The sequence below is a fragment of the Cervus canadensis genome, chromosome 15 (assembly GCF_019320065.1).
Source record: "Cervus canadensis isolate Bull #8, Minnesota chromosome 15, ASM1932006v1, whole genome shotgun sequence".
Lineage (NCBI taxonomy): Eukaryota > Metazoa > Chordata > Mammalia > Artiodactyla > Cervidae > Cervus > Cervus canadensis.
Window position 1 is genome coordinate 41,854,128 of NC_057400.1, and position 25,153 is coordinate 41,879,280.

General features: G+C 36.3%; 1 protein-coding gene across 6 annotated transcripts in view; it reads left to right on the plus strand.

Moving 5' to 3' along the window:
• SLC4A10 (solute carrier family 4 member 10) overlaps window positions 1-25,153 on the plus strand; it is a 336,246-nt gene that overhangs the window by 161,124 nt on the left and 149,969 nt on the right. For all 6 annotated transcript variants that reach the window (XM_043488151.1, XM_043488153.1, XM_043488154.1 and 3 more), the window contains exons 4-5: window positions 9,229-9,367; window positions 22,857-23,017. In XM_043488151.1, the coding sequence (XP_043344086.1) occupies window positions 9,229-9,367; window positions 22,857-23,017 (300 nt within the window). The remainder of the gene's footprint in view (window positions 1-9,228; window positions 9,368-22,856; window positions 23,018-25,153) is intronic.

A 25,153-nucleotide genomic window follows, 5' to 3' on the forward strand; every position in this document is an offset into this window, starting at 1 on the left:
TTTATAAATGCTTATTTAAAATATGGTACTCAGAGGTACTATGTGAATTTAACACAACCCTGGAATTAGGCTTTGGATTTTTCTTTTCTTAGATGTTAAATTGTATACATACATTAGGAAAAATGACGCAAATACAGAAAACATCTACGTTCAAATCTGTTTATTGATGGCAATGGCTTTCTCTTCCTATTTAACTCGAAACTGGCTGATAGATGAGAATATCAATTAGTTTTTTTAAAAAAATTTGTAATGAAGTATAACAAATATTTATAAATGTTAAGACATAGAAATGCAAGTGTACAACTCAATGGTTTATCACAAAGAAACATCTAACTGTTAACTCGGCTAGCACTCCAGAAACCCACTTTGTCCTCACTCCCCGTTACTACTTTCTCCTTTTCCCCCAAAAGGATCTCTAGTCTGTCTTCTTACATTGTGTGTCCTGCCTGTTTTTGAATTTTTTATAAATGAAGTCATATAGGAGGTGTATGTGTCTTGATCAGTTGCCCAACAGTGTGTTAGTGGGATTCAAAATGTTTTTGACTGTAGCTTTGGTTTATTCATTTTTATTATGGCATAGTGTTCATTCATTTGTATATACCATGCACTCTACTATTTATGGACATTTAGATCATTTAATTTTTGGAGATACTATGAAGAACGGTGCTGTGAACATATGTCTCTTGGCTCTTGGTGCATATATGCATTTCTTATACCTAAGAATGAAATTATTTATTACTGAGTCATAGGATATGTGCATTTCAATTTTAGTAGAGGATACCAGTTTCCAAAGTAGGGTGCATGTCTATACTTTCACCAGTAAAGTGTGAGAGCGTTTGTTGTTTACATTCTAACTAACACGACAATTTCATTCTATTAACATTAACCATATGATCAGGGGTATAATGGTATGTCATTGTCTTAATTTGCATTTCTTGATTACCAGTGAGTTTATGTAATCTAGCATTTGCTTTTTGACCATTTGGATAGTCTCTTCTATGAAGTGCCTATTCAAGTATTATGCTTGTTTTTTATTTTTTAATTGGATTGTTTTTTTTTTTTGATTTGTGGAACTTCTTAACATATTATGGATATAAGTCTTTTGTTTTCATATTTCAATTATCTTCCCACACTTGTGGCTTATACTTTCATTCTTTTAATATAGTTTGATGTATCTACAAATTCCAGAAGAGGCTACTAAGAGGCTGAGACCCTTTTTCCCTAGTGTAGTTTTCTATATTTTGTAATTTATTTCCATTATAATTTTACTAAATACAGAAACAGATCCTTATCTTAATCTATTAGAGTCTTAGCTACAGTTTGTATTACAATGATCTATGGACAGAGGAGCCTGGAGGGGTATATAGTCCCTGAGGTTACAAAGAGTTGGACATAAAAAAAAAAAAAGAGTTGGACATGACTGAGCATGCAGGTCAGGATGTTTTCAGTGGCTATCTTAAAAATAAATAAAATAGCTATCAACATTATAAAAATATTTATGCTTAGAAATTTTTTTCTGATATTGATATTACTATAATTTATATGATTTATGTCATATAATTTTAAGTTGAATAGACATTTAAAAGGTCATTGAATAACACATTTTGAACATTTGCTATGTTGAAACATAATCTGAATCTCTTTTTAAGACATTAAAAATATGGTGATAGGATGATCATAAAAAGATTTTTGTGAGCATAACTTAATATCTGTAAAATCATTTCTACTTTAAAGGATGAAAAGCCAGATATAAGAAGTTCTATTTATTTAAAACCCAAATAAGGTATCTTTTGTCCAAGAATAAATTATCCTACTTTTAAAATTATTTCCTATGTTATTATCACTGTGTCTTTGAGAAGTCTTTTAAATATATGATACCCTACCTCAGACTTTCCAAACCTCTTTATTCATAACTGTGAGGTTCTTATTTCTTCATATTATTTCATGGCTATGTTGTGATGAGTGATCCTCATGCTGTATTAGGGGAAACACTAAGAAGTCTTAAACATAATGTTCCTGCACATAGTAGAGTTAGGGAGATTGGGTACATGGTAAATATTATAGATACTCAGATTACTGATGCAGAATACACTGAAATAAGTCATTGAACACAGTGATGAGAGAAATTGTTTCAAAAGCATGAGGAACATAACGCCAGTGTTGAGGCGTGGCTGCTCTGGAATGTGATAAGTGACTTAGTAGTTAAAATAGGCTGCTGTGAGATACAAAACTGCTATGTCTTGTCACAGGGGTAGGTCTAATAGAAAAATATAATTGATTTCTTAGTGTAACTCTAAAATTGCAATTTTTTCTCTTTTTTAATAGCTACTTGAAGCTCTGATTTAAGTTGTTTTTTTTTTTTTGGTCCAGAGCAACCAGTTATAAAGGTAACAGGCTGTCTTGACTCTGATATGATTGGGTTTAGTATTTATTATTATCACCCAGATATTATGCTTTTAGGAAAAATATAATATGAGCATCTTATTTCACATAAACTAAATCATAAATGTATCTGCTACACTGTAATTTCCTTAAGGACATTCATGGGAATTCAGAAGCCTCATTTCAAAATCAACATTCATATTACATCTAGGAAATTGGCATCTTCTTTTGAAGCAGTTAAGCTGGAGACTTGGCTATTGACTGAATTCTTATTCATTTTGCTGTAAAATTTAGTTAACAAATTTCTTAAAATATTTGGTAATAAAACCAAATCTTACATATTAGCATCCAAAAAGAGAAATGTTTTGCTAATGCCTGAAGCAAATAAACTATGTAAATGTAGCTTCTTTTTCCTTTTTCTTATAATTTCTTGAATATATGTCATTATATATATGATACAGTGATGCACATTGGTGGGAACAAGTGAACAATTTGAAAACTGAGGTCCCCTACATTTTAAACCTTTATTCTTTAGAACAATTTTAGGTGTACATCAAAATTCACAGGAAGGTACAGAGAATTCCCATATACTCATTGCTCCCACTCCTTGCCTCCCCTACTATTAATATTGCTCACCAGAATGGTACATTTTTACCAAGGATGAACCTGTGTGGACACATCATAATCATGTCCAAAGCCATAGTTTACCTTAGGGCTCACTTTGGTGTTGTATATCTATGGGATTGAACAAATGTATAATGGCATATACCTGTCATTTTAATATCATACAAAATGTTTTAATGCCCTCAAAATCCTTTATATTCAGTCCCTTCATCCCACTCCCACTTCCAACAACCTCTGACCTTTTTACTCTCACCATAGTTTTCCAGAATGTCACATAGTTGAAATCATACAGAATGTAGCCTTTTCAGATTAGGTTCTTTCACCAACTAATACATGTAACATTCCTCCATGTCTTTTCATGGCTTAGTATCTCATTTAACTTTAGCATTAAATAATAGTTTGTTGTCTAGATGAATCATATTTATCCATTCACCTACTGAAGGACATCTTGCTTTCTTCCAAGTTTTTGCAAGTATGAATAAAGCTGCTATAGACATCCGTGTATAGGGTTTCTTTGGTAGGCATAAGTTTCAACTCCTTTGGGTAAATACCAAGGAGAGCAGTTGCTGGATCACATAGTAAAAGTATGGTTAGTTTTGTAAGAAGCTAAGCCGTCTTCCAAAGTGGCCATAAGATTTTACATTTCCAGCAGAAGTGAATGAGAGTTTCTGTTGCTTCACATCCTTGCTGGGATTTGGTGTGGTTAGAATTCTGGATTGAGGGCATTTTAATAGGTGCATAATGTTATCTCATTGTTTTAATCTGAATTTCCCTGATAACATATGATGTGGAACATCTATTCATATACTTATTTCCCATCAGTATATCTTCTTTGGTGAGTTACCCATTAAAATTGTTGACCCGTTTTTTAAAAACAAGTTTTTGGTTTTATTCAGTTCAGTTCAGTCATGTCCAACTCTTTGTGACCCCATGAACTGCAGCATGCCAGGCCTCCCGGTCCATCACCGACTCCTGAAGTTTACTCAAACTCATGTCCATTGAGTTGGTGATGCCATCCAACCATCTCATCCTCTGTTGTCCCCTTCTCCTCCTGCCTTCAATCTTTCCCAGCATCAGGGTCTTTTCCACGGAGTTAGTTCTTCGCATTAGGTGGCCAAAGTATTGGAGTTTCAGCTTCAGCATCAGTCCTTCCAGTGAGTATTCAGGACTGATTTCCTTTAGGATGGACTGGTTGGATCTCCTTGCAGTCCAAAGGACTCTCGTATTGGTTTTATTAATGTTGAGTATTAAGAGGTCTTTGTGTATTTTGCATAATGGTCCTTTATCAGATTGTGCCTTTTTCAAGTCTGTAGCTTATCTTCCAATTTTTTTGACATCGTCTTTCATTCATGGATAGTTATCTTTGGTGCTGTATCTAAAAAGGCATCAGCATACTCAAGGTCATCTGGGTTTTCTCCTATGTTATCTTCTGAGGGTTTTATGTGTTTGTGTTTTACATGTAGATCTATGATCCATTTTTGGGACTTCCAGGTGGTGCAGTAGAAAAGAATCCACCTGCCAGTGCAGGAGGCTCAAGAGATGTGGGTTTGATCTTTGGGTGGGGAAGATCTCCTGAAGGAGGAAATGGCAACCCACTCACTGTCACCTGGAAAATCCCATGCACAGAGGAGCCTGGTGGGCTACAGTCCCTGGGGTTGCAAAAGAGTCAGATATGATTGAGCACACACACACACGATCCATTTTGAGTTTATTTTGGAAAAGTGTTGTAAGGTTTGTGTCTAGATCAGTGTTTTTGCATGTGGGTGACCATTTGATGAAGAAATTTTACTACTCTGGCTCCTTTGTCAAAAATCAGATGACTATATTTACGGAATTCTATTGTTGGGCTCTTTATTCTGTTCCATTGATCTATTTGTCTGTTCTTCTGCCATTATCACACTGTCCTGATTGTTGTAGCTCTATAGTAAGTCTTGAAGTTGTGGAATGTCAGTCTTCTAACTTTGTTCTACTCCTTCAATATTTTGTTGGCTATTCTGGGTCTTCTGCCTTTACCTTTCCATATAAACTTTAGAATCAGTTTGTTGGTGTCCATAAAATAACTTGACAGGATTTTGATTGGGATTGCATTAAATCTTCAGATCAAGTTGGGAAGAACTGTCATCCTGTTAATATTGAGTCTTCTTATCCATGACATGGGTGTTCTAGCTCTTTCATTATGTTCATTGCATTTTCAGACTGAGTGATGTGTGTCCTTTTGAGTAGGTTATTGCTCAGACATAAAGAGATATTATATGAAAATGCTTAATCCATAGAAGATATTGATACTTTTCAAAATCTGTTTTGACTTTTTCCCTTGTCTTATAATCTCACCATAGCCAACCACTTTATAATTAGCATGTGAGTAACTAAAGCAGTTTGAGTAACATAACTAGTAGTGAAAAGATAAAAGTTTGCAAAGGAACTTGCTTATTTCCAATTATGATTCTATTAGTGGTTTTCTTCCTATAGTATAACTTTGTAAATTTGATTTTAAGTAACCATTTGTTGAAAATATGGTTTATATTCCAATAGAAATAGTTTAGTTGTGATTGTAAAAGTAATATATCATCTTTGGAATTCCAGTGCTGTTGAATATTAAGCTATTAAAATCCTATTGCTCTTAGTTCTTATCATTGATTCTACAGCATCTGACATTATTGATTTGTTCTTTTCTACCTTGACCCTGTTATACTACTCTTTTCATCAAATGTAAGTTTTATAAGGGCAGAGTGTTTTTTTCTTTCTGTTTATGTCTGTCTAATTCACCTGACCAATGAAAGGTATTCATTATATATTTGTTCAGTGTACCACTCCTTTTACATAGCCATCTAATCCTTTTCTGATTTTTTAACTCCTCTTCCTCATCCTAAATATTAAATCATATTATTCCCCTGATACTGAGCCTTCTCTTGTTTTTAATTTTTGAGCCCTTATTTGTTGTAATCATATTACTTCTCTAGTTAAATGCAACCTATGTCTTTACCTCTGACCTTATCCTCTTTTCTAGAATCAAACATCCAGCAGTCCAGTGACCATCTTTATACGTTTGAACTATAATCACCTCAAACTCAGCATATCTAAAAGATGTCTCCTGTGCTATCAGCCTACAATACTGGCTCCTCATCTGACAACCTTTTTTTCCCCGAGTTTTGTTGAAAAATAACTGACATAGCTCACAGTATAAGCACATGATGGTTTGCTTTACATACGTTGTGAAATGACTACCATGATAGGTTTAGTTAACATTCATCACATTATTTCTTATCAGTTCAGTTCAGTCGCTCAGTCATGTCCGACTCTTTGCGACCCCATGAGTCACAGTACGCCAGGCCTCCCTGTCTATCACCAACTCCCAGAGTTTACTCAGACTCATGCCCATCGAGTCAGTGATGCCATCCAGCCATCTCAATCTCTGTCGTCCCCTTCTCCTCCTGCCCTCAATCCCTCCCAGCATCAGGGTCTTTTCCAATGAGTCAACTCTTCTCATGAGGTGGCCAAAGTATTGGAGTTTCAGCTTCAGCATCAGTCCTTCCAATGAACACCCAGGACTGATCTCCTTTAGGATGGACTGGTTGGATGTCCTTGCAGTCCCTTGGACTACTGCAAGGACATCCAACCAGGATACAATGAAAAGAAAAAGATGTCTCCTTGAGATGAGAACTCGTAGAATTTACTCAACAACTTACTTACATATCATAAAGCTGTATTAAGTATAGTCATCATGTAGTCTATTACATCCCTAGTACTTACAACTGGAAGTTTATACCTTTTGACCACTTTTCTCCACTTTCTCCTCTTTCCACTCTGTACTGCTGGTGAACACAAGTCTGATCTCTTTTCTCATGAGTTTAGCTCAGATGACAAAGAATCTGCCTGCAACACAGGAGATATGAGTTCAATCCCTGGATCAGGAAGATCCTTGGAGAAGGGAATGGCTATCCATACCAGTATTCTTGCCTGGAGAATTCCATGGACAGAGGAGCCTGGTGGGCTATAGTGCACGGGGTCACAAAGACTGAGCAGCTAATGCTTTGGTTTTATTGTTTTATCTTTTTTTATATTCCATGTATAAGTAAGATCATATATTAATAGTATTTGTGTTTCTCTGTCTGACATTTCACTTAGCATCTTCAAGGCTCATCCATGTTATAACCCTCTTTCAATTAATGGCACTAGTATTTTCTCATTCTCCCTGCTTCAAATTCTAAACAGAAACAGATCACCAGTCCAGGCTGGATGCATGAGACAAGTGCTCAGGGCTGGTGCACTGGGAAGACCCAGAGGAATCGGGTAGAGAGGGAGGTGGGAGGGGGGATTGGGATGGGGAATACATGTAAATCCATGGCTGATTCATGTCAATGTATGACAAAAACCACTACAATATTGTAAAGTAATCAGCCTCCAACTAATAAAAAATAAATGGGGGAAAAAAAAAAGAAAAAAAATCTAAACCTCTTTATTTTGACAGGGCTATATTTTCATTGTATCCATCCCCACTACCACTAGCATCAGCATCAGTCATCATTAATAATACTTGTATGATGCTTATAATTTTAAAAGTATCTTTTACATGCATTATTCTTCTTTAGGGACTTGATCCTATCTTCTAAGAAACTAATTCTGTCAGCTGGAAATATTTTCTACTTAAAGTAATTTGTTATTGAACAGTAAATTTTAAATTGCAATTAAGAAAAGTATAACAAGGAGAAATATAGAGTGCTGTGAATTAAGATAACAAGTGCCTGACTTAATTGTTGCATATGGGTGTGATCGTGTGTGTGTGTGTTTTATGAGTCTGTTAGGTAGGCTTGCCAAAGTATATTATAGTGAAGTAGATGATGAAAGATGCAGGAGATCTAGAGGAGACAGTATGTGCAGTGGCCCTGAAATGGGAAGGAACATGCTATTTTTAAAAATCTGAAAGAAAACTAAGGTACCCAGAGTGGAATTATGAGGCAGAAGGTAAGACTATTAATGTAGGCAGAAGCTAGGGCCCCACTGCAAACATTTATTGATACAAAAAGCATGAGACTATATCATATTTTATATTACATGTATCTTTTTCAGTTTTGACTTCCAAAATCCTCCCATTTGTGACTTAATTAAAACCTAATCCTTTAAATTACTTATTAATTGGTTTATTTTCACAAAATATTTAATACTATAGATTTAAGTGATCACTATGGTTTGTTACTGATTTATTTATTCTCTTATGTTTTAAAAAATAGTTGAAAAAAAATAGTTGAAAATACCAGATATTTTATTGTAATAGCATTGAATTTATAAGATGGTTTTCCACTATTGGGCTTTTCCATTAATATAAATATATTAATTTATTTAGGTCTAATTTTATATCATTCAATAAAGCTTTATAATTTTCATCACAAATGTATTGATTGAACATATATTTACCAGGTAATGCAGCAATTCTACTCCTAAGTATTTACCCCAGAGAATAAAAATTTACACTCACACAAAAATTTAGAATATTTATAGCAGTTCTATTCATAATTGAAAAATCTGTAAATTTAATATCCTTCAACAAGTGACTAGATAAGCAAAACAAGATATATTCATACAATGGACTATTACTTAACAATAAAAAGAATGAATTACTGATATATTCAGTGACACAGATAAAACTCAAAACCTTAAAGGCATATTGGTAAGTGAATAAGTCTCTAAAAGCTATACACCATATGTTTCCACTTGTATGGCATTCTGGAAAAGGCAAAACTATAGCAGTAGGGACCAGATTAATGGTTGCCAGGGGTGAGGGGAAGGATATGGGTGTAATTGCCAAGAAGCCTCACAAAGGAGTTCTTTTTGGTGAATTATATTCAGCACAGTTTTAATGTAAGTGAATTTTATCATAGTCTACTCTTCTGAATATGACCATAAAGTGTAGCAATGTGATGAGAGAAACCGTGCATGTGTGTATGAGAGATGTGAAAATATTTTCCATGATGCTTAAGTAATCCAAAATAATCATCACACTTGATTTTATCTTTGATGATATAGTACATTGTATATTGACATTTTACGTGTTTATGATCCCATAGTTTACTGAACTTAATGTAATACTGAATTCATCTTCGTTTCTCAAGTCTATTCTGGATGAGTGCTGCAGTGGGGGAGATGTGAGTGGTGTGGAAGGTGGTAACTGGGACATTCACAGCTCCAGGTCTTGTTGATGCGTGTTCCTGTCTCTGGTATCCATAGACACCCCGTCACAGCGAGTACAGTTTATTCTTGGGACTGAGGATGATGATGAGGAGCACATTCCTCATGACCTCTTCACGGAACTCGATGAGATTTGCTGGCGTGAAGGTGAGGATGCTGAGTGGCGAGAAACAGCCAGGTGAGGAATTTTTGGTTGAAGGGGGAAGTGATACTAAAGAATTTTCATACTACCAGAAAAAAGAGATTTCTATTGCCACAATTTTGCAAAAATCCATCAGTGCTGCTGATTTCTGAAATTGCTCATCTGGCCTGGGCACATCCTATAATGGGATATGGGTCAGAATGAAATCCGAAGGTTGTAATTGTAGTAAACAGTGACGCAGAATCAGCAGCAGCTGCAGTCTTAAAGATAAACAGTAGCATAATTTGTGTGTCATCAGGGAAACAATAGCTATCTAACTAATTTATTTGTATCTTTTCAACTATTAACTTGTGCTCCAACTGGTGATATTATGTAGGACTTTTTAAAAGAAAGGACAAAAATTTTAAGAGATTTTAGTTGGAATCCTGGATTTATGTACTATTTGTTGAGGGTAAAAATATTTGTAATGTGTTTCTGTGAAATGTATACATTTAAACATAGTGGTTTTTAAAAAATAATTCTTAAGAGATTATTTTTTCTGTCACTTATAATGAATATTTCTATATTGCTATTTGATGACTTGGGATAAAAGAGCAATAAACTTGCATTTATTTATTTATAAATACAATAAATTTATTTGCAAAATAAATAAATTTGCCTTTATTTTTTCATTCTTCTTTTCTTGTGTATTTACTCATTTACTTAACAAACACTTATGGTCTATTGTGTGCTAAGTGCAATAGAACAGCAACTACAACAGAAATCTTATCAAATACCCTGGCTGTTCAGTGGTTAGGATTTCATGCTTTCACTGCAGAGCGCCTAGGTTCAGTCCCTGGTTGGGGAACAAAGATCATACAAGCTGCTCTGTGCAGCCAAACAAGAAAAACAAACAATTTCGATCTTGCTTTTAACAACCTCACCTCTGATGCGGGATTTAGATAAGTACAAAGTTGTGAGTACTGTATAATGAATGCTGTGATCCAGGTGTGCAAAAGGAATTGCACATACCTAGGGTTAACCATAAAATGGGAAAGACTAGAGACCTCTTCAAGAAAGTTAGAGACATCAAGGAAACATCTCATACAAAGATGGGAAAAAAATAAAGGACAGAAATGGTATGGGCCTAACGGAAGCAGATGATATTAAAAGGTGGCAAGAATACACAGAAGAACTATACAAAAAAGATCTTCATGACCCAGATAACCATGATGGTGTGATCATTTACCTAGAGCCAGACATCCTGGAATATAAAGTAAAGTCAAGTGGGCCTTAGGAAACATCATTAAGAACAAAGCTAGTGGAGGTGATGAAACTCCAGTTGAGCTATTTCAAATCTAAAAAGATGATGCTGTGAAAGTGCTGCACTCAATATGCCAGCAAATTGGGAAAACTCAGCAGTGGCCACAGCACTGGAAAAGGTCAGTTTTCATTCCAGTCCCAAAGAAATGCAATTCTAAAGAATGTTCAAGCTACCACACAATTGCACTCATCTCACATGCTAGCAAAGTAATGCTCATATTTCTCCAAGCCAGGCTTCAACAGTACGTGAACCAAGAATCTCCAGATGTTCAAGCTGGATTTAGAAAAGGCAGAGGAACCAGAGATCAAATTGCCAACATGTGTTGGATCATTGAAAAAGCGAGAGAGTTCCAGAAAAACATCTATTTCTGCTTTATTCACTGCGCTAAAGCCTTTGACTGTGTGGATCACAACAAACTCTGGAAAATTCTTAAAGAGATGGGAATTCCAGACCACCTGACCTGCACCTGAGAAATCTGCATGCAAATGAGGGAAGCAACAGTTAGAACTGGACATGGAACAACAGACTGGTTCCAAATAGGGAAAGGAGTATGTCAAGGCTGCATGTTGTCATCCTGCTTATCTAACTTATATGCAGAGTATATCATGCAAAATGCCTGGGTGGATGAAGCACAAGCTGGAATCAAGATTGCCAGGAGAAATATCAATAACCTCAGATATGCAGATGACACCACCCTTGGGGCAGAAAGTGAAGAAGAACTAAAGAGCCTGTTGATGAAAGTGAAAGAGGAGAGTGAAAAAGTTGGCTTAAAGCTCAGCATTCAGAAAATTAAGATCATGGCATCCGGTCCCATCCCTTTATGGCAAATAGGTGGGGAAACTATGGAAACAGTGAGACTTTATTTTGGGGGGCTCCAAAATCACTGCAGATGGTGATTGCAGTCATGAAATTAAAAGACACTTGCTCTTTGGAAGAAAAGTTATGACCAACTTAGACAGCATGTTACAAAGCAGAGACATTACTTTGCCAACAAAGGTCCATCTAGTCAAAGCTATGGATTTTCCAGTAGTCATGTATGGATGTGAGAGTTGGTCTATAAAGAAAGCTGAGTGCCAAAGAATTGATGCTTCTTAACTGTGTGTTGGAGACGACTCTTGAGAGTCCCTTGGACAGCAATGAGATCCAACCAGTCTATCCTAAAGTCAGTCCTGAATATTCATTGGAAAGACTGATGCTGAACCTGAAACTCCAATATTTTGGCCACCTGATGAGAAGAACTGACTGACTAGAAAGGACCCTGATGCTGGAAAAGAGTGAAGGCAGGAGAAGGGGATGCCAGAGGATGACATGGATGGATGGCATCAACGACTCAATGGACATGAGTTTGAGCAAGTTCCGGGAGTTGGTGATGGACAGGGAGGCCAGGTGTGCTGCAGTCTGTGGGGTCGCAAAGAGTCAGACATGACTGAGCAACTGAACTGAACTACCAAATTTTAATTTTACATATCGCCAGGAATCTTGTTGAGATGTAGATTCAGTAAGTCACAGGGACAGAGTTTCAGATCTTGCATTTAAACATTGTTTGATTACTGGATCAGGAAGATCCCCTAAAGATCCTGGGAAATCCCATGGACAGAGGAGCGTAGAGGGCTACAGTCCATGGGTTACAAAGAGTCAGACAGATCTGAGCACTCATGCATTTAACTCTAGCCATAGAAAAATAAAAAAGCAAGAATATTGCTCTATTCTTATTTATAGTATCTCTCCTCAAAGGAAATCACTTAGTTGCTTCTTGCATATCTTTTCATAAACATTTTAATGCCCACATCTGCATGTAAATGTATGCCCTTTTCATGTTTATATAAGAGGAATTTATACTGTGTTCATGCCTTGTTTTTTTGACCTAATATATTTGGATCATTTTCCACATTATCAGTATAGATTATTCAGTCCTTTTAATCACGTTAATGACTGCATTACATTTAATTATATGTATGAACTTTATTTATTTAGCCAGTCTTTATAAGGATTTAGGTGGTTTTATTTTTGTTGTTGTTGTTGTTGTAATAATCATTTACACATATATTTTGGCATTTTTTTGTAGGTATTTATGTAGGGTGACTTTTTAACAGTGGGATTTATATATCAAAGAGAGCAGACTTTTTACTTTTGTAGGTATTGCAAAATTGCCTTCATAAAACATTTCGGTAATTTGCACTTTCTTCAACAATGTATGAGGGTTCTTACTTCCCTCAAACCTTTGCACCCAAAATCGTCAAAGTTGTAAAAATTTTAACTAATTTTATAGGTGCAAAATAAATTTCATTGTTTTAATCTGTGTTTTTAGTTATTAGTGAAATTGAACACCTTTTCATGTTTTTATGTTTTTCCTGAGAACTCGCTGTTTATTTCCTTTACCAGTTTTATTTCAAGTCCTTCATTTTTGTTATTTGTGTTTTTTAAGGCCTTAAAACTATGGTATGTTATTTTGTGTGAATTACCCTTTTTAATGAAAAATATATATAAAATTAAATTCTTTCTGATGCTATTATAATATTTTAAATATAGAACTAAATTTGAAATATTTTTTAATTAATATATGACCTGGAAAATTTTAAGGTTAAGAACCATCTACCTAATTTTTTTCTTCCAACTGCATCAAAACCTAAGTACTATTTTCAAAGACATATGTGTGCTCATCTTTTTTGATGACAGAAAAACAATATGTGATAATATTCTCTACCAATTAGTGTTATAAATTTTGCTCTTTTATGATGAAAAGTTGTTGATAAGGAATTTGAAGTGCAAACCTCCCTGTTTAAGGCTAGAAGCACCTATCCTCAACTAGTGCTAAGAAGCAAGTGTTCCTGGCTGATTTAAAGGAAGAAGATTGATGTTATGACGACTGGACAGCTCTGGTTACAGTTTCTTTAATCAATTGCTGAGAATTACTTCTTGGCAGCATTTTTAAAAAACATATTTCTTTCTTCTTTCTCATACCTCAGAATAGAGCAGAGAATTAAGATAGGAATATGTGTTCTGATGTAAAAATCTGGAGTTTTTTACCTTCTAGATCAAATGGTGATCTATTCCTTTTAAGCACTAACTTCTTGTAACTTTCCCACTCTCTTCGAGCTAGGAGATAGCAGAGTAATACCAGAATCTAGCTCTCTGCCTATCACAGTGAAGCAGGTAAGGTTTTATCATGCTCTAATGGGTTTACTTGAACACCATTTTAATCTAAGTCACCAAAATATGTTGCTACTTATTTATAAAGAATGAAAGAGATGATCTAGTTAATTATTAGTATTCTCTAATATTATTAGATAGGACCTGTGTTCTTAGCCCTGCTTCTGGTGCATATATTTGAGGTTCAAAGAAACATCTGATGAGCAGTCAAAATAGTAACAGACATTGAAGAGGAGAGTAGATAAATTTTGGCTGAGGCACAATACATCAGGAAAGAACAGAACATGTTTATTGAGGACTTAGAAATGGAGTAGGTTTTAAAGTGGTGAAAGTAATTTTGTTCTAGATAATCTAGTTCATGTAAAAAGACTAATTTTAGTTAATTCATGACTCCATCTGATTTTTCAAATGCAGTTTAATTCTAATAGATTATTAGCCTAACCATTTGAACTATTTCTTTCTCTTGATTAGTATTCTAGGGGTAATTAATAATTTTCTACCCTAATAGTAGAGATTAAAAAGGATATTTTATCAGCACATTGCACCTGCCACATATCACACCTAGAATTTTCATGCCCACTGTTGTTGCCAATTAAAGCTTAAGTAAAGTTTTAGATTTTGAAGCTAAATCTTGAATCATAATTATTTAATAAACGTTTGTGAAAACCAGCTGTTCACTTTTAAAGACCCTAAAAGAAGCCATATGACTGGGCTAATGAAATCAGCACAGTTACAATGTCCTGCTTATAAATAACAAGTAATGTTATTAATAGAAAAATACGCAAAGATACCACAGCTGTGCAATTGTGGAAACATGTTTGACTCACTGTGGTTGCCCTTTAAAAATGCTTCCCACAAATGAGCTCAGCAGAGGCAAAGCAAGGGGTAGCAGTTAGGCCTCTGATACATAGATGGTAATGTGGAAAAGGATTATTAAATCAAACCAATTTTATTGATGATGTGAAGGTATTTGATATTAAAAATTGGTAGAGGTTCAAGTCATCAAGATTTTTCAGTGGAGTGTGAGGTGTGAAAATAATATGGATTAAGAACAGCTAATGTCAATAAACGCTAAGTTTGGATATATTTTATTTTCCCTTTCTCCTTGAAATATGCATGTTATGATCACATATGTTATTCTCCAGCCCCTATCCTAACCATGTTCCCCTTAACCCTCAATATCCTTAACTCTACCCCATGAAAAGATGTTTTCTCTTGAAAATTCATGACTTTCCCCAAGGCTATGATTTTAGATGATACAGTAACTCCCTATTTGGGTAGAATCAGAGAATAAAATTATTAGAAAAGTTAAACTGAATTAGTGAGAATAAAATAAACAGAAAGAGTTAAATTCCATAGAAAAAGTCCATTTCTAATTTACAGAAGAATTTTATTTTGTAGATTTCTTATATGTGTATTGTAGAGGAGATTATCATCAACTTAATCCTCAAAGAATTCAGGAAACACCTATTTTATGTTGTTGTTGCTTAGTAGAAAGAGATTCCAATGTGTTAATTATGGATGAAAACAGACCCAGACTTACTGAAGGAAATGAAAATAAACTCAAAGAGTTTAAATCCACCCTTCTCCCATAGAAAATATCATGCAATTGGCCTAAAATTTCAGTTTTTCTTATTGTCTTTCACATCTCATTCATGCTCATGAGACTCCTGTTTGCTTTGGTTTGCTAGTCAAATAAGTGTCAGCTGAGTTTATTTGAAAACTGGAATAAATTACAGCAGTTTAGGTCATTAACTGCAGTCAGGCATTTTGCAACTGACAGTATATTCAGTGACTACAAATCTTGAAACAGGATTTGGTGTGTTCTCAGGCCTGCTAATTTCTATCTTTAGAGTATGAAATGGAATGAAAAACAGAAAAGAGAGATATACGTATATATCTTTAAAATATATTCATTTAAATATCTTTCAAAGCTTTTGGCATCATTCTAGAGTTGGCATAAAGCACTGAATCTTGAAGTGTTTAGTAACTTGATATTTGTAACTTGTGGGTTCCTTTTTATGGGAAGCATCTGACGTTTCCTCCTGTAATACTCATAATGGTTATATCAAACCATCCATGCATATAACTTATATTTGGTCATCCAAACTGCATGAAACTCCCAAGAGTCTCCATTCTTTTCTGAAAGACCAAGCCCTCAATTTGAAGGAAATTATTCTAAAGGAAGTAGTTTTGTTTTTAAAATGTCTTTTCAGAGACACATAGATCAATGGAACAGGATAGAGAATTAAGAAAGACTGACCCAAGTTCTTGCCTGGAGAATCCCAGGGACGGCAGAACCTGGTGGGCTGCCATCTATGGGTTGCACAGAGTCAGACACAACTGAAGCGACTTAGCAGCAGCAGCAGCAAGCCAAGTTCTGTGGTGTTGGAGAAGACTCTTGAGAATCCCTTGGACTGCAAGGAGATCCAACCAGTCCATCCTAAAGATCAGTCCTGAATATTCATTGGAAGGACTGATGTTGAAACTGAAACTGAAATACTTTGGCCACCTGATGCGAAGAACTGACTCATTTGAAAAGACCCTGATGCTGGGAAAGACTGAGGGCAGGAGGAGAAGGGGACGTCAGAGGATGAGATGGTTGGATGGCATCAACGACTCAATGGACATGAGTTTGAGTAAACTCTGGGAGTTGGTGATGGACAGGAAGGCCTGGTGTGCTGCAGTCCATGGTGTTGCAAAGAGTCAGACAAGACTGAGCGACTGAACTGAACTGAATGAATCCAAGTTCAGCTAAGCGATTTTTGACAAAGGGGAAGGAAGAATGTCTTTTCAAAAAATGGTACTAGAACAATTAGAGTTCTGTAAGTAAAAAAATAATAAATTAACTTCAATCTAAACTTCACAGTGTACACAATATTAATTCAAAATAAATCATAAATCTAAATGTAAGACATAAAGCTATACAAACTTTAGGGAAATTGTAGGAGAAAATCTTCAGGACCAAGGGCTAGAAGATGAGTTTTCAGACATGATACTGAAAGCACAACCTTTTAACTAAAATAAAATATTTTTAAATTGGACTTCATCTGAATTAAAGACTTTTTGCTGTGAAATAAACAATACCTGTTAGAGGATGAAGACAAACTACTGACAGGGAGAAAGTATTTGCAAACCACATATTTGACAAAAATATTATATCTAGAATATGTAAAGAGCTCTGAAAGTTCAACAGCATAAAAACAAATCGGTTAGGAAAATGTGCAAAAACAAGCAAACAAACAAAAAAAGACCTTTCAGAGAAGAGATACACATCGCAAATAAAGATGTAAATGGTGTTCAAAATCATAAGTCATTAGAGAAGTGTAAATTAGAACCACTGTGAGATACCACTGCACACCTAATAGAATAACTAAAGTAAAAAAATAGTCATTATAGCAAATGCTGATGAGGATTCAAGAGACTGGATCTCTCAGCTATTGCTGGCACGAATGTAAAATGGTAGCGCTACTCTAGAAAACAGTTTGACAGTTTCTTATAAAACTAAGCATGGAACTAAGCATGTAAATAGGACTCAGCAATCACAGTCTTGGCCATTTACCCTAGAGAGATGAAAACACATTCACACAAAACCTCTATATGAATGTTCATAGCAGCTTCATTTGTAATAGCAAAAACCTATAAACAACTCAAATATCCTTCAGTGGGTGAGTGGTTAAATAAACTGATACATCCATACAGTGGAAAACTTTTCACCAATAAAAAGGACCAATCTACTGATATATACAACAGCTTGGATGATCTCAAAGACATTGTGCTTTAGTGAAAGATGTCTATCTCCAAAAGTTGCAAACTGTATGATTCCATTTACTTGATGTCCTCAAAATGACAAAACTATAGTGATGAAAAAAGATTAATGATTACTAGGGGACAGAAACAGAGTAAAGACTGAGAATATAAAGGAAGCTCATTTGTGATGATGGAACAGTTATAATTTTGATTATGGTGGCAGTTACTGAATCTTTTGTTGTTCGGTTGCTAAGCTATAGATGACAAGCTGTATTAATGACTGTCACATGGTCTCTGATGCATTATGACCCCAAAAGGGGTAAAAATTGTTAAGATTCACTAATATGAAAATATTCTGAACTGTGTAGGCAAAAATACATATATATATTGTATATGGATGTATATATAAAATTGCTATAATATTCAGTCTCTTCAATTCATTTGAAGAGATGCTGTCAGCGATTTGTGATCAAGTATAAGTTTTTTCAACCTTCAAACATTCTATAAACTCATGAAGGGCATAGGTATACTCCCCTTTCTAAACTTTTGGCAGACATAGCCATTTTTCCTTATTAGTTTCCTTTTTATTTCCTGACATTTTGGTCCTTGAACACTAAGAACATATCCAAAGTTTCTTTATCTTTCTTGGAACTCCACACATTAATCTTTCTGACTAACCCTTTTGGTTAGCTTTTTTAGCTGGCCAATATACTGATTCTTTACTAGACAACATACTTGTTCTCTGTTGGAGTTGGAGTTAGAGTGTTTGATTGTATAATTGTTTTATGGAAAACAGTAATATAATATCATATAGAGAGGAAGTTTGAGTGATATTGCATGGCAAGAGGAACTTAGGTCAAAAGTGACAAGGAGAGAAAAAAAGTGAGGAAAATGGTATGGAGTGAAGAGAGGCATTTAGGTGAGAGTTCATTAGAAATGGTGGGATTAAATTGGTTATCTACTGAGATTATAAAGGAAGTCCTTAAAAGAATAAGATATTTAGTATGACTGCCAAGCAGTAAAATCATCAATTTCTCTTTATTCCTTCCATTTATCTTAGTTAGAAAAAATCTCAGATATTACTGTTCATTTCACTCCAAGAAGGCAATGGTTTCCCATTTGGCATTGTGTTATCAAGAGTCTTCTATTCTTAGCCCTGGCAGGAACACTTAGGTAATGCAATCTGAGCTCACTTCTCATGGATTTAGTCCCTAGAAATGACTGCAATCACAAGATTTTATTCAAGCAGGCCTAAAAATATTTTTACTCCAGAATAATCTCCAAATTATACTAGTTTCTCTAAAAATCGAAGGGCAAAATTTTCAAAAGATTCATATATTGTTTTAAAGCCTTCCACTAAATAAAAATGACTACTCTTTCATTTCCTTTTGCATTTTATTATCATTCCATGAAGTAGAGTGTCTTTATTAGTTCTACTACGGATTCCCTGTGACCACTGATTAAACATTTGTTGTTGTTTACTTGCTAAGTAATGTCTGACTTTTGCCACCACATGGACTGTAGCCCGCCAGGCTCCTCTGTCTGATATTTCCCTGGCGAGTATACTGGAGTGGATTGCCATTTTCTTCTGGAGATCTTCCCAATTCAGGGATCAAATCCACGTCTCCTGCACTGGCAGGCATATTCTTTACTGCTGAGCCACCAGGGAAGCCCAATTAAACACTTATATTAATATATTTTTCAGTTCAGTTCAGTCGTGTCCGAATCTTTGCGACCAAATAAACCACAGCATGCCAGGCCTCCCTGTCCATTGCCGACTCCGGGAGTTCACCCAAACTCATGTCCATTGAGTCGCTGATGCCATCCAACCATCTCAGCCTCTATCATCCCCCTCTCCTCCTGCCCTCAATCTTTCCCATCATCAGGGTCTTTTCAAATAAGTCAGCTCTTTGCAACTGGTGGCCAAAGTATTGGAGTTTCAGCTTCAACATCAGACCTTCCAATGAACACCCAGGACTGATCTCCTCTAGGATGGACTGGTTGGATCTCCTTGCAGTCCAAGGGACTCTCAAGAGCCTTCTCCAACACTACAGTTCAAAAGCATCAATTCTTTGGTGCTCAGCATTCTTTATAGTCCAGTTCTCACATCCACACATGACTAATGGAAAAACCATAGCCTTGACTAGATGGACCTTTGTTGGCAAAGTAATGTCTCTGCTTTTTAATATGGTGTCTAGGTTGGTGATAACTTTCCTTCCAAGGAGTAAGCATCTTTTCATTTCATGGCTGCAATCACCATCCGCAGTGATTCTGGAGCCCCCCAAAATAAAGTCTCTCACTCTTTCCACTGTTTCTCATCTATTTGCCATGATCTTAGTTTTCTGAATGTTGAGCTTTAAGCCAACATTTCCACTCTCTCTTTCACTTTCATCAACAGGCTCTTTAGTTCTCCTTCACTTTCTGCCCTAAGGACGGTGTCATCTGCATATCTGAGGTTATTGATATTTCTCCCGGCAATCTTGATTCCAGCTTGTGTTTCATCCAGCCCAGCGTTTCTTATGATGTACTCTGCATATAAGTTGAATAAGTAGGATGACAATATACAGCCTTGACGTACTCCTTTTCCTATTGGGAACCAGTCTGTTGTTCCATGTCCAGTTCTAACTCTTGCTTCCTGACCTGCATACAGATTTCTCAAGAGGCAGGTCAGGTGGTCTGGGATTCCCATCTCTTTCAGAATTTTCCAGAGTTTATTGTGATCCACACAGTCAAAGGCTTTGGCATAGTCAATAAAGCAGAAATAGATGTTTTTCTGGAACGCTCTTGCTTTTTCGATGATCCAGTGGATGTTGGCAATTTGATCTCTGGTTCCTCTGCCTTTTCTAAAACCGGCTTGAACATCTGGAAGTTCACAGTTCATGTGCTATTGAAGCCTGGCTTGGAGAATTTTGAGCATTACTTTACTAGCGTGTAATATGAGTGCAATTGTGTGGTAGTTTGAGCATTCTTTGGTATTGCCTTTCTTTGGGACTGGAATGAAAACTGACCTTTTCCAGTCCTGTGGCCACTGCTGAGTTTTCCAAATTTGCTGGCATATTGAGTGCAGCACTTTCACAGCATCATCTTTCAGGATTTGAAATAGCTCAACTGGAATTCCATCACCCCCACTAGCTTTGCAGTGATGCATCTTAAGGCCCACTTGACTTCACATTCCAGGATGTCTGGCTCTAGGTGAGTGATCACACCATGGTAATTAACTGCGTCGTGAAGATCTTTTTTTGCACAGTTTTTCTGTGTATTCTTGCCACCTCTTCTTAATATCTTCTGCTTCTGTTAGGTCCCTACCATTTCTGCCCTTTATTGAGCCCATCTTCACATGAAATGTTCCCTTAGTATCTCTAATTTTCTTGAAGAGATCTTTAGTCTTTCCCATTCTGTTGTTTTCCTCTATTTCTTTGCATTGATCGCTGAGGAAGGCTTTCTTATCTCTCCTTGCTGTTCTTTGGAACTCTGCATTCAAATGGGTATATTGTTCTTTTTCTCCTTTGCTTTTCACTTCTCTTCTTTTCACAGCTATTTGTAAGGCCTCCTCAGACAGCTGTTTTGCTTTTTTTGCATTTTTTTTTTTCTGGGGATGGTCTTGATCCCTGTCTCCTGTACGATGTCATGAACCTCCATCCATAGTTCATCAGGCACTCTATCAGATCTAGTCCATTAAATCTATTTCGTACTTCTACTGTATAATCATAAAGGATTTGATTTAGGTCATACCTGAATGGTTTAGTGGTTTTACCCACTTTCTTCAATTTAAGTCTGAATTTGGCAATAAGGAGTTCATTGTCTGAGCCACAGTCGGCTCCTGGTCTTGTTTTTGCTGACTGTATAGAGCTTCTCTATCTTTGGCTGCAAAGAATATAATCAATCTGATTTCAGTGTTGACTATCTAGTGATGTCCATGTGTAGAGTCTTCTCTTGTGTTGTTGGAAAAGGGTGTTTGCTATGACCAGTGTGTTCTCTTGGCAAAACTCTATTAGCCTTTGCCCTTCTTCATTCTGTACTCCAAGGCCAAATTTCCCCGTTACTCCAGGTGTTTCCTGACGTCTTACGTTTGCATTCTAGTCCCCTATAATGAAAAGGATATCTTTTTTTGGGTGTTAGTTCTAATAGCTCTTGTAGGTCTTCATAGAACCGTTCAACTTCAGCTTCTTCAGCATTACTGGTCGGGGCATAGACTTGTATTACCATGATATTGAATGGTTTTCCTTGGAAACGAACAGAGATCATTCTGTTGTTTTTGAGATTGCATCCAAGTACTGCATTTTGGAATCTTTGGTTAACTGTGATGGCTACTCCATTTCTTCTAAGGGATTCCTGCCCACAGTAGTAGATAAAATGGTCATCTGAGTTAAATTCACCCATTCCAGTCCATTTTAGTTCACTAATTCCTAGAATGTCGATGTTCACTCTTGCCATCTCCTGTTTAACCACTTCCAGTTTGCCTTGATTCATGGACCTAGCATTCCAGGTTCCTATGAAATATTGCTCTTTACAGCATCGGACCTTGCTTCTATCACCAGTCACATCCACAACCGGGTGTTCTTTTGGCTTTGGCACCATCCCTTCATTCTTTCTGGAGTTATTTCTCCAGTGATATCCAGTATCATATTGGGCACGTACCGACCTAGGGAGTTCATCTTTCAGTGTCCTATCTTTTTGCCTTTTCATGGTGTTCATGGGGTTCTCAAGGCAAGAATACTGAAGTGGTTTGCCATTCCCTTCTCCAGTGGACTGCATTCTGTCAGGCCCATACGGCATGGCCTAGTTTCATTGAGTTAGACAAGGCTGTGGTCCATGTGATCAGATTGGCTAGTTTTCTGTGATTGTGGTTTTCAGTCTGTCTGCCCTCTGATGCCCTCTCTCAGCGTCTACCGTCTTGGGTTTCTCTTACCTTGGACATGGGGTGTCCCTTCAGGGCTGCTCCAGCAAAGCGAAGCCGCTGCTCCTTACCTTGGATGTGGGGTATTCCTCACGCCGCTTCCCGTTCCTGCGCCGCCCAGCTGCCGCTAGCCACTCCTATGCGGTCCAACCGCTGCTAGCCACTCCTGTGCCAAAAAAGTTAATAAAAATAACTTAGAGTTTTTCTTTGTTTTCAATATATCTTTCAATGACAGATAGAATGTTTGTTAAATGGAATTAAAATGAAATAAACCGGATGTCTTGGGTTGGCTTTTACTTCTAAAACCGTTGAAACCAAGAAGTAATGTCAATATCTTTATGTTTATACCTTTTATTATTGAGATAAAGATTCACTTATCTATAGTGTAACACTCAATATGCTGATAGTATTATTTATTTGTATAGGTGGTTGAAGTTTGAAGAAGATGTGGAAGATGGAGGGGAAAGGTGGAGCAAGCCTTATGTGGCTACTCTTTCGCTGCACAGCTTATTTGAGTTAAGAAGTTGTATTCTGAATGGAACTGTGTTGCTGGACATGCATGCCAATACTTTAGAAGAAATTGCAGGTATATCTTTTATTCTCTTTAGTCTATTTCATCTTTATGGTGCAGCTGATTTTTTTTTTTTTACTTGTTTTTTTCTTATAATTCTATATATGTATATAATTTTTAGGAGATGAATTCTCATGATCAATGTATGAGACTTTAAAAATAACTTTGTTTTACCACCTCATTTAAGATAAAAGAAGTTGGATCTCAAAGATATATGGTCTAACTTCCAGTGGCAAGTAGAACAAGAACCTATATATCTTGGCTCCTATCTAGATTATACTATTTTTGTTTTTCAATGTAGTATGTAATTAGGCTTCCATGAGAAAAAAGAAAGAAAAACCCATAAAGCTAGAGATTGATTTTTTTCCAATATTCAGATACATGAAATAACCAAATGAAAAAATTTCAATAAATAGGAAAAATATTAGCTTAGGATAGAACAGAAAGGTATGGCTGTTTATTTTAAATTATGTATTTATTTATGAGTGTTCTGGGTCTTTGTTGCTGTGCGTCGGCTTTGTCTGCTTGTGGTGCACAGGCTGCTTATTGTGGGGGCTCCTCTTGCTCTGGAGCACCAGGCTCTAAGTGCGCAGGCTTCCGTAGTTGCAGCACGTGGGCTCAGTGATTGTGACTCACAGCTCTAGAGCACGGGCTCGATAGTTGTGGTACACTGACTCAGTTGCCCCAAGCATATGGGGTCTTTCCAGACCAGGGATGGAACCTGTGTCTCCTCCATTGGCAGGCAGATTCTTAACCATTGGACCACTAGGAATGCCCCTGGCCATGTTTTATTTTTTTAATTTATTTTTTTATTGAAGGATAATTGCTTTATAGAATTTTGTTGTTTTCTGTCAAACCTCAACATGAATCAGCCATAGGTATACATATTTCCCCTCTCTTTTGAACCTCCCTCCCGTCTCCCCATCCCACCCCACTAGGTTGATACAGAGCCCCTGTTTGAGTTTCCTGAGCCTTACAGCAAATTCCTGTTGGCTATCTATTTTACTTATGGTATTGTAAGTTTCCATGTTACTCTTTCCATACATCTTACCCTCTCCTCCCCTCTCCCCATGTCCATAAGTCTATTCTCTATATCTGTTTATCCATTGCTGCCCTGTAAATAAATTCTTCAGAACCATTTTGCTAGATTCCGTATATGTGCATTAGAATATGATATTTATTTTTCCTTTCCTGACTCACTTCATTCTCTGTAGTAGGTTCTAGGTTCATCCACCTCATCAGAACTGACTCAAATGCATTCCTTTTTATGGCTGAGTAATATTCCATTGTGTATATGTATCACAGCTTCCTTATCCATTCATCTGTTGATGGGCATCTAGGTTGCTTCCATGTTCTAGGTATTGTAAATAGTGCTGCAGTGAACAATGGGATACATGAGTATTTTTCAACCATGGTTTCTTCAGGGTATATGCGTAGGAGTGGGATTGCTGGGTCATATGGTGATTTTATTCCTAGTTTTTTTAAGGAATCTCCATACTGCCTTCCATATTGACTGTATCAATTTACATTCCCACCAACAGTGCAAGAACGTTCCCTTTTCTCCACACCCTTTCCAGTATTTATTGTCTGTAGACTTTTTGATGATGGCATTCTGACCGGTGAGAGGTGATATCTCATTGTGGTTTTGATTTGCATTTCTCTTAATAATGAGCGATGTTGAGCATCTTTTCATGTGTTTGTTAGCCATCTGTATGTCTTCTTTGGAGAAATGTCTGTTTAGCTCTCTTTCCCACTTTTTGATTGGGTTGTTTGTTTTCCTAGTATTGAGTTGTATGAGCTGCTTATATATTTTGGAAATCAATCCTTTGTCAGTTGTTTCATTTGCTATTCTCCCATTCCGAAGGTTGTCTTTTCACCTTACTTATAGTTTCCTTTGCTGTGCAAAAGCTTTTAAGTTTAATCAGGTTCCAGTTGTTTACTTTTGTTTTTGTATTCCATTTATTTTAAATTGAATTAAAAGTCTTGAATTCCAGAGGAAGCCAAGTGATATAGTTGAGATTAGTTTGTAACTGAAAACTGTGACTTGCCTCTGGGATGAATGATTTGTACTAGAAGCCTATTATCACACAAGCAGTTATATTTAGGAAGCTTTTTACTGTTACTCTGGAAGTAAAAGAAAAGAACTCCTGT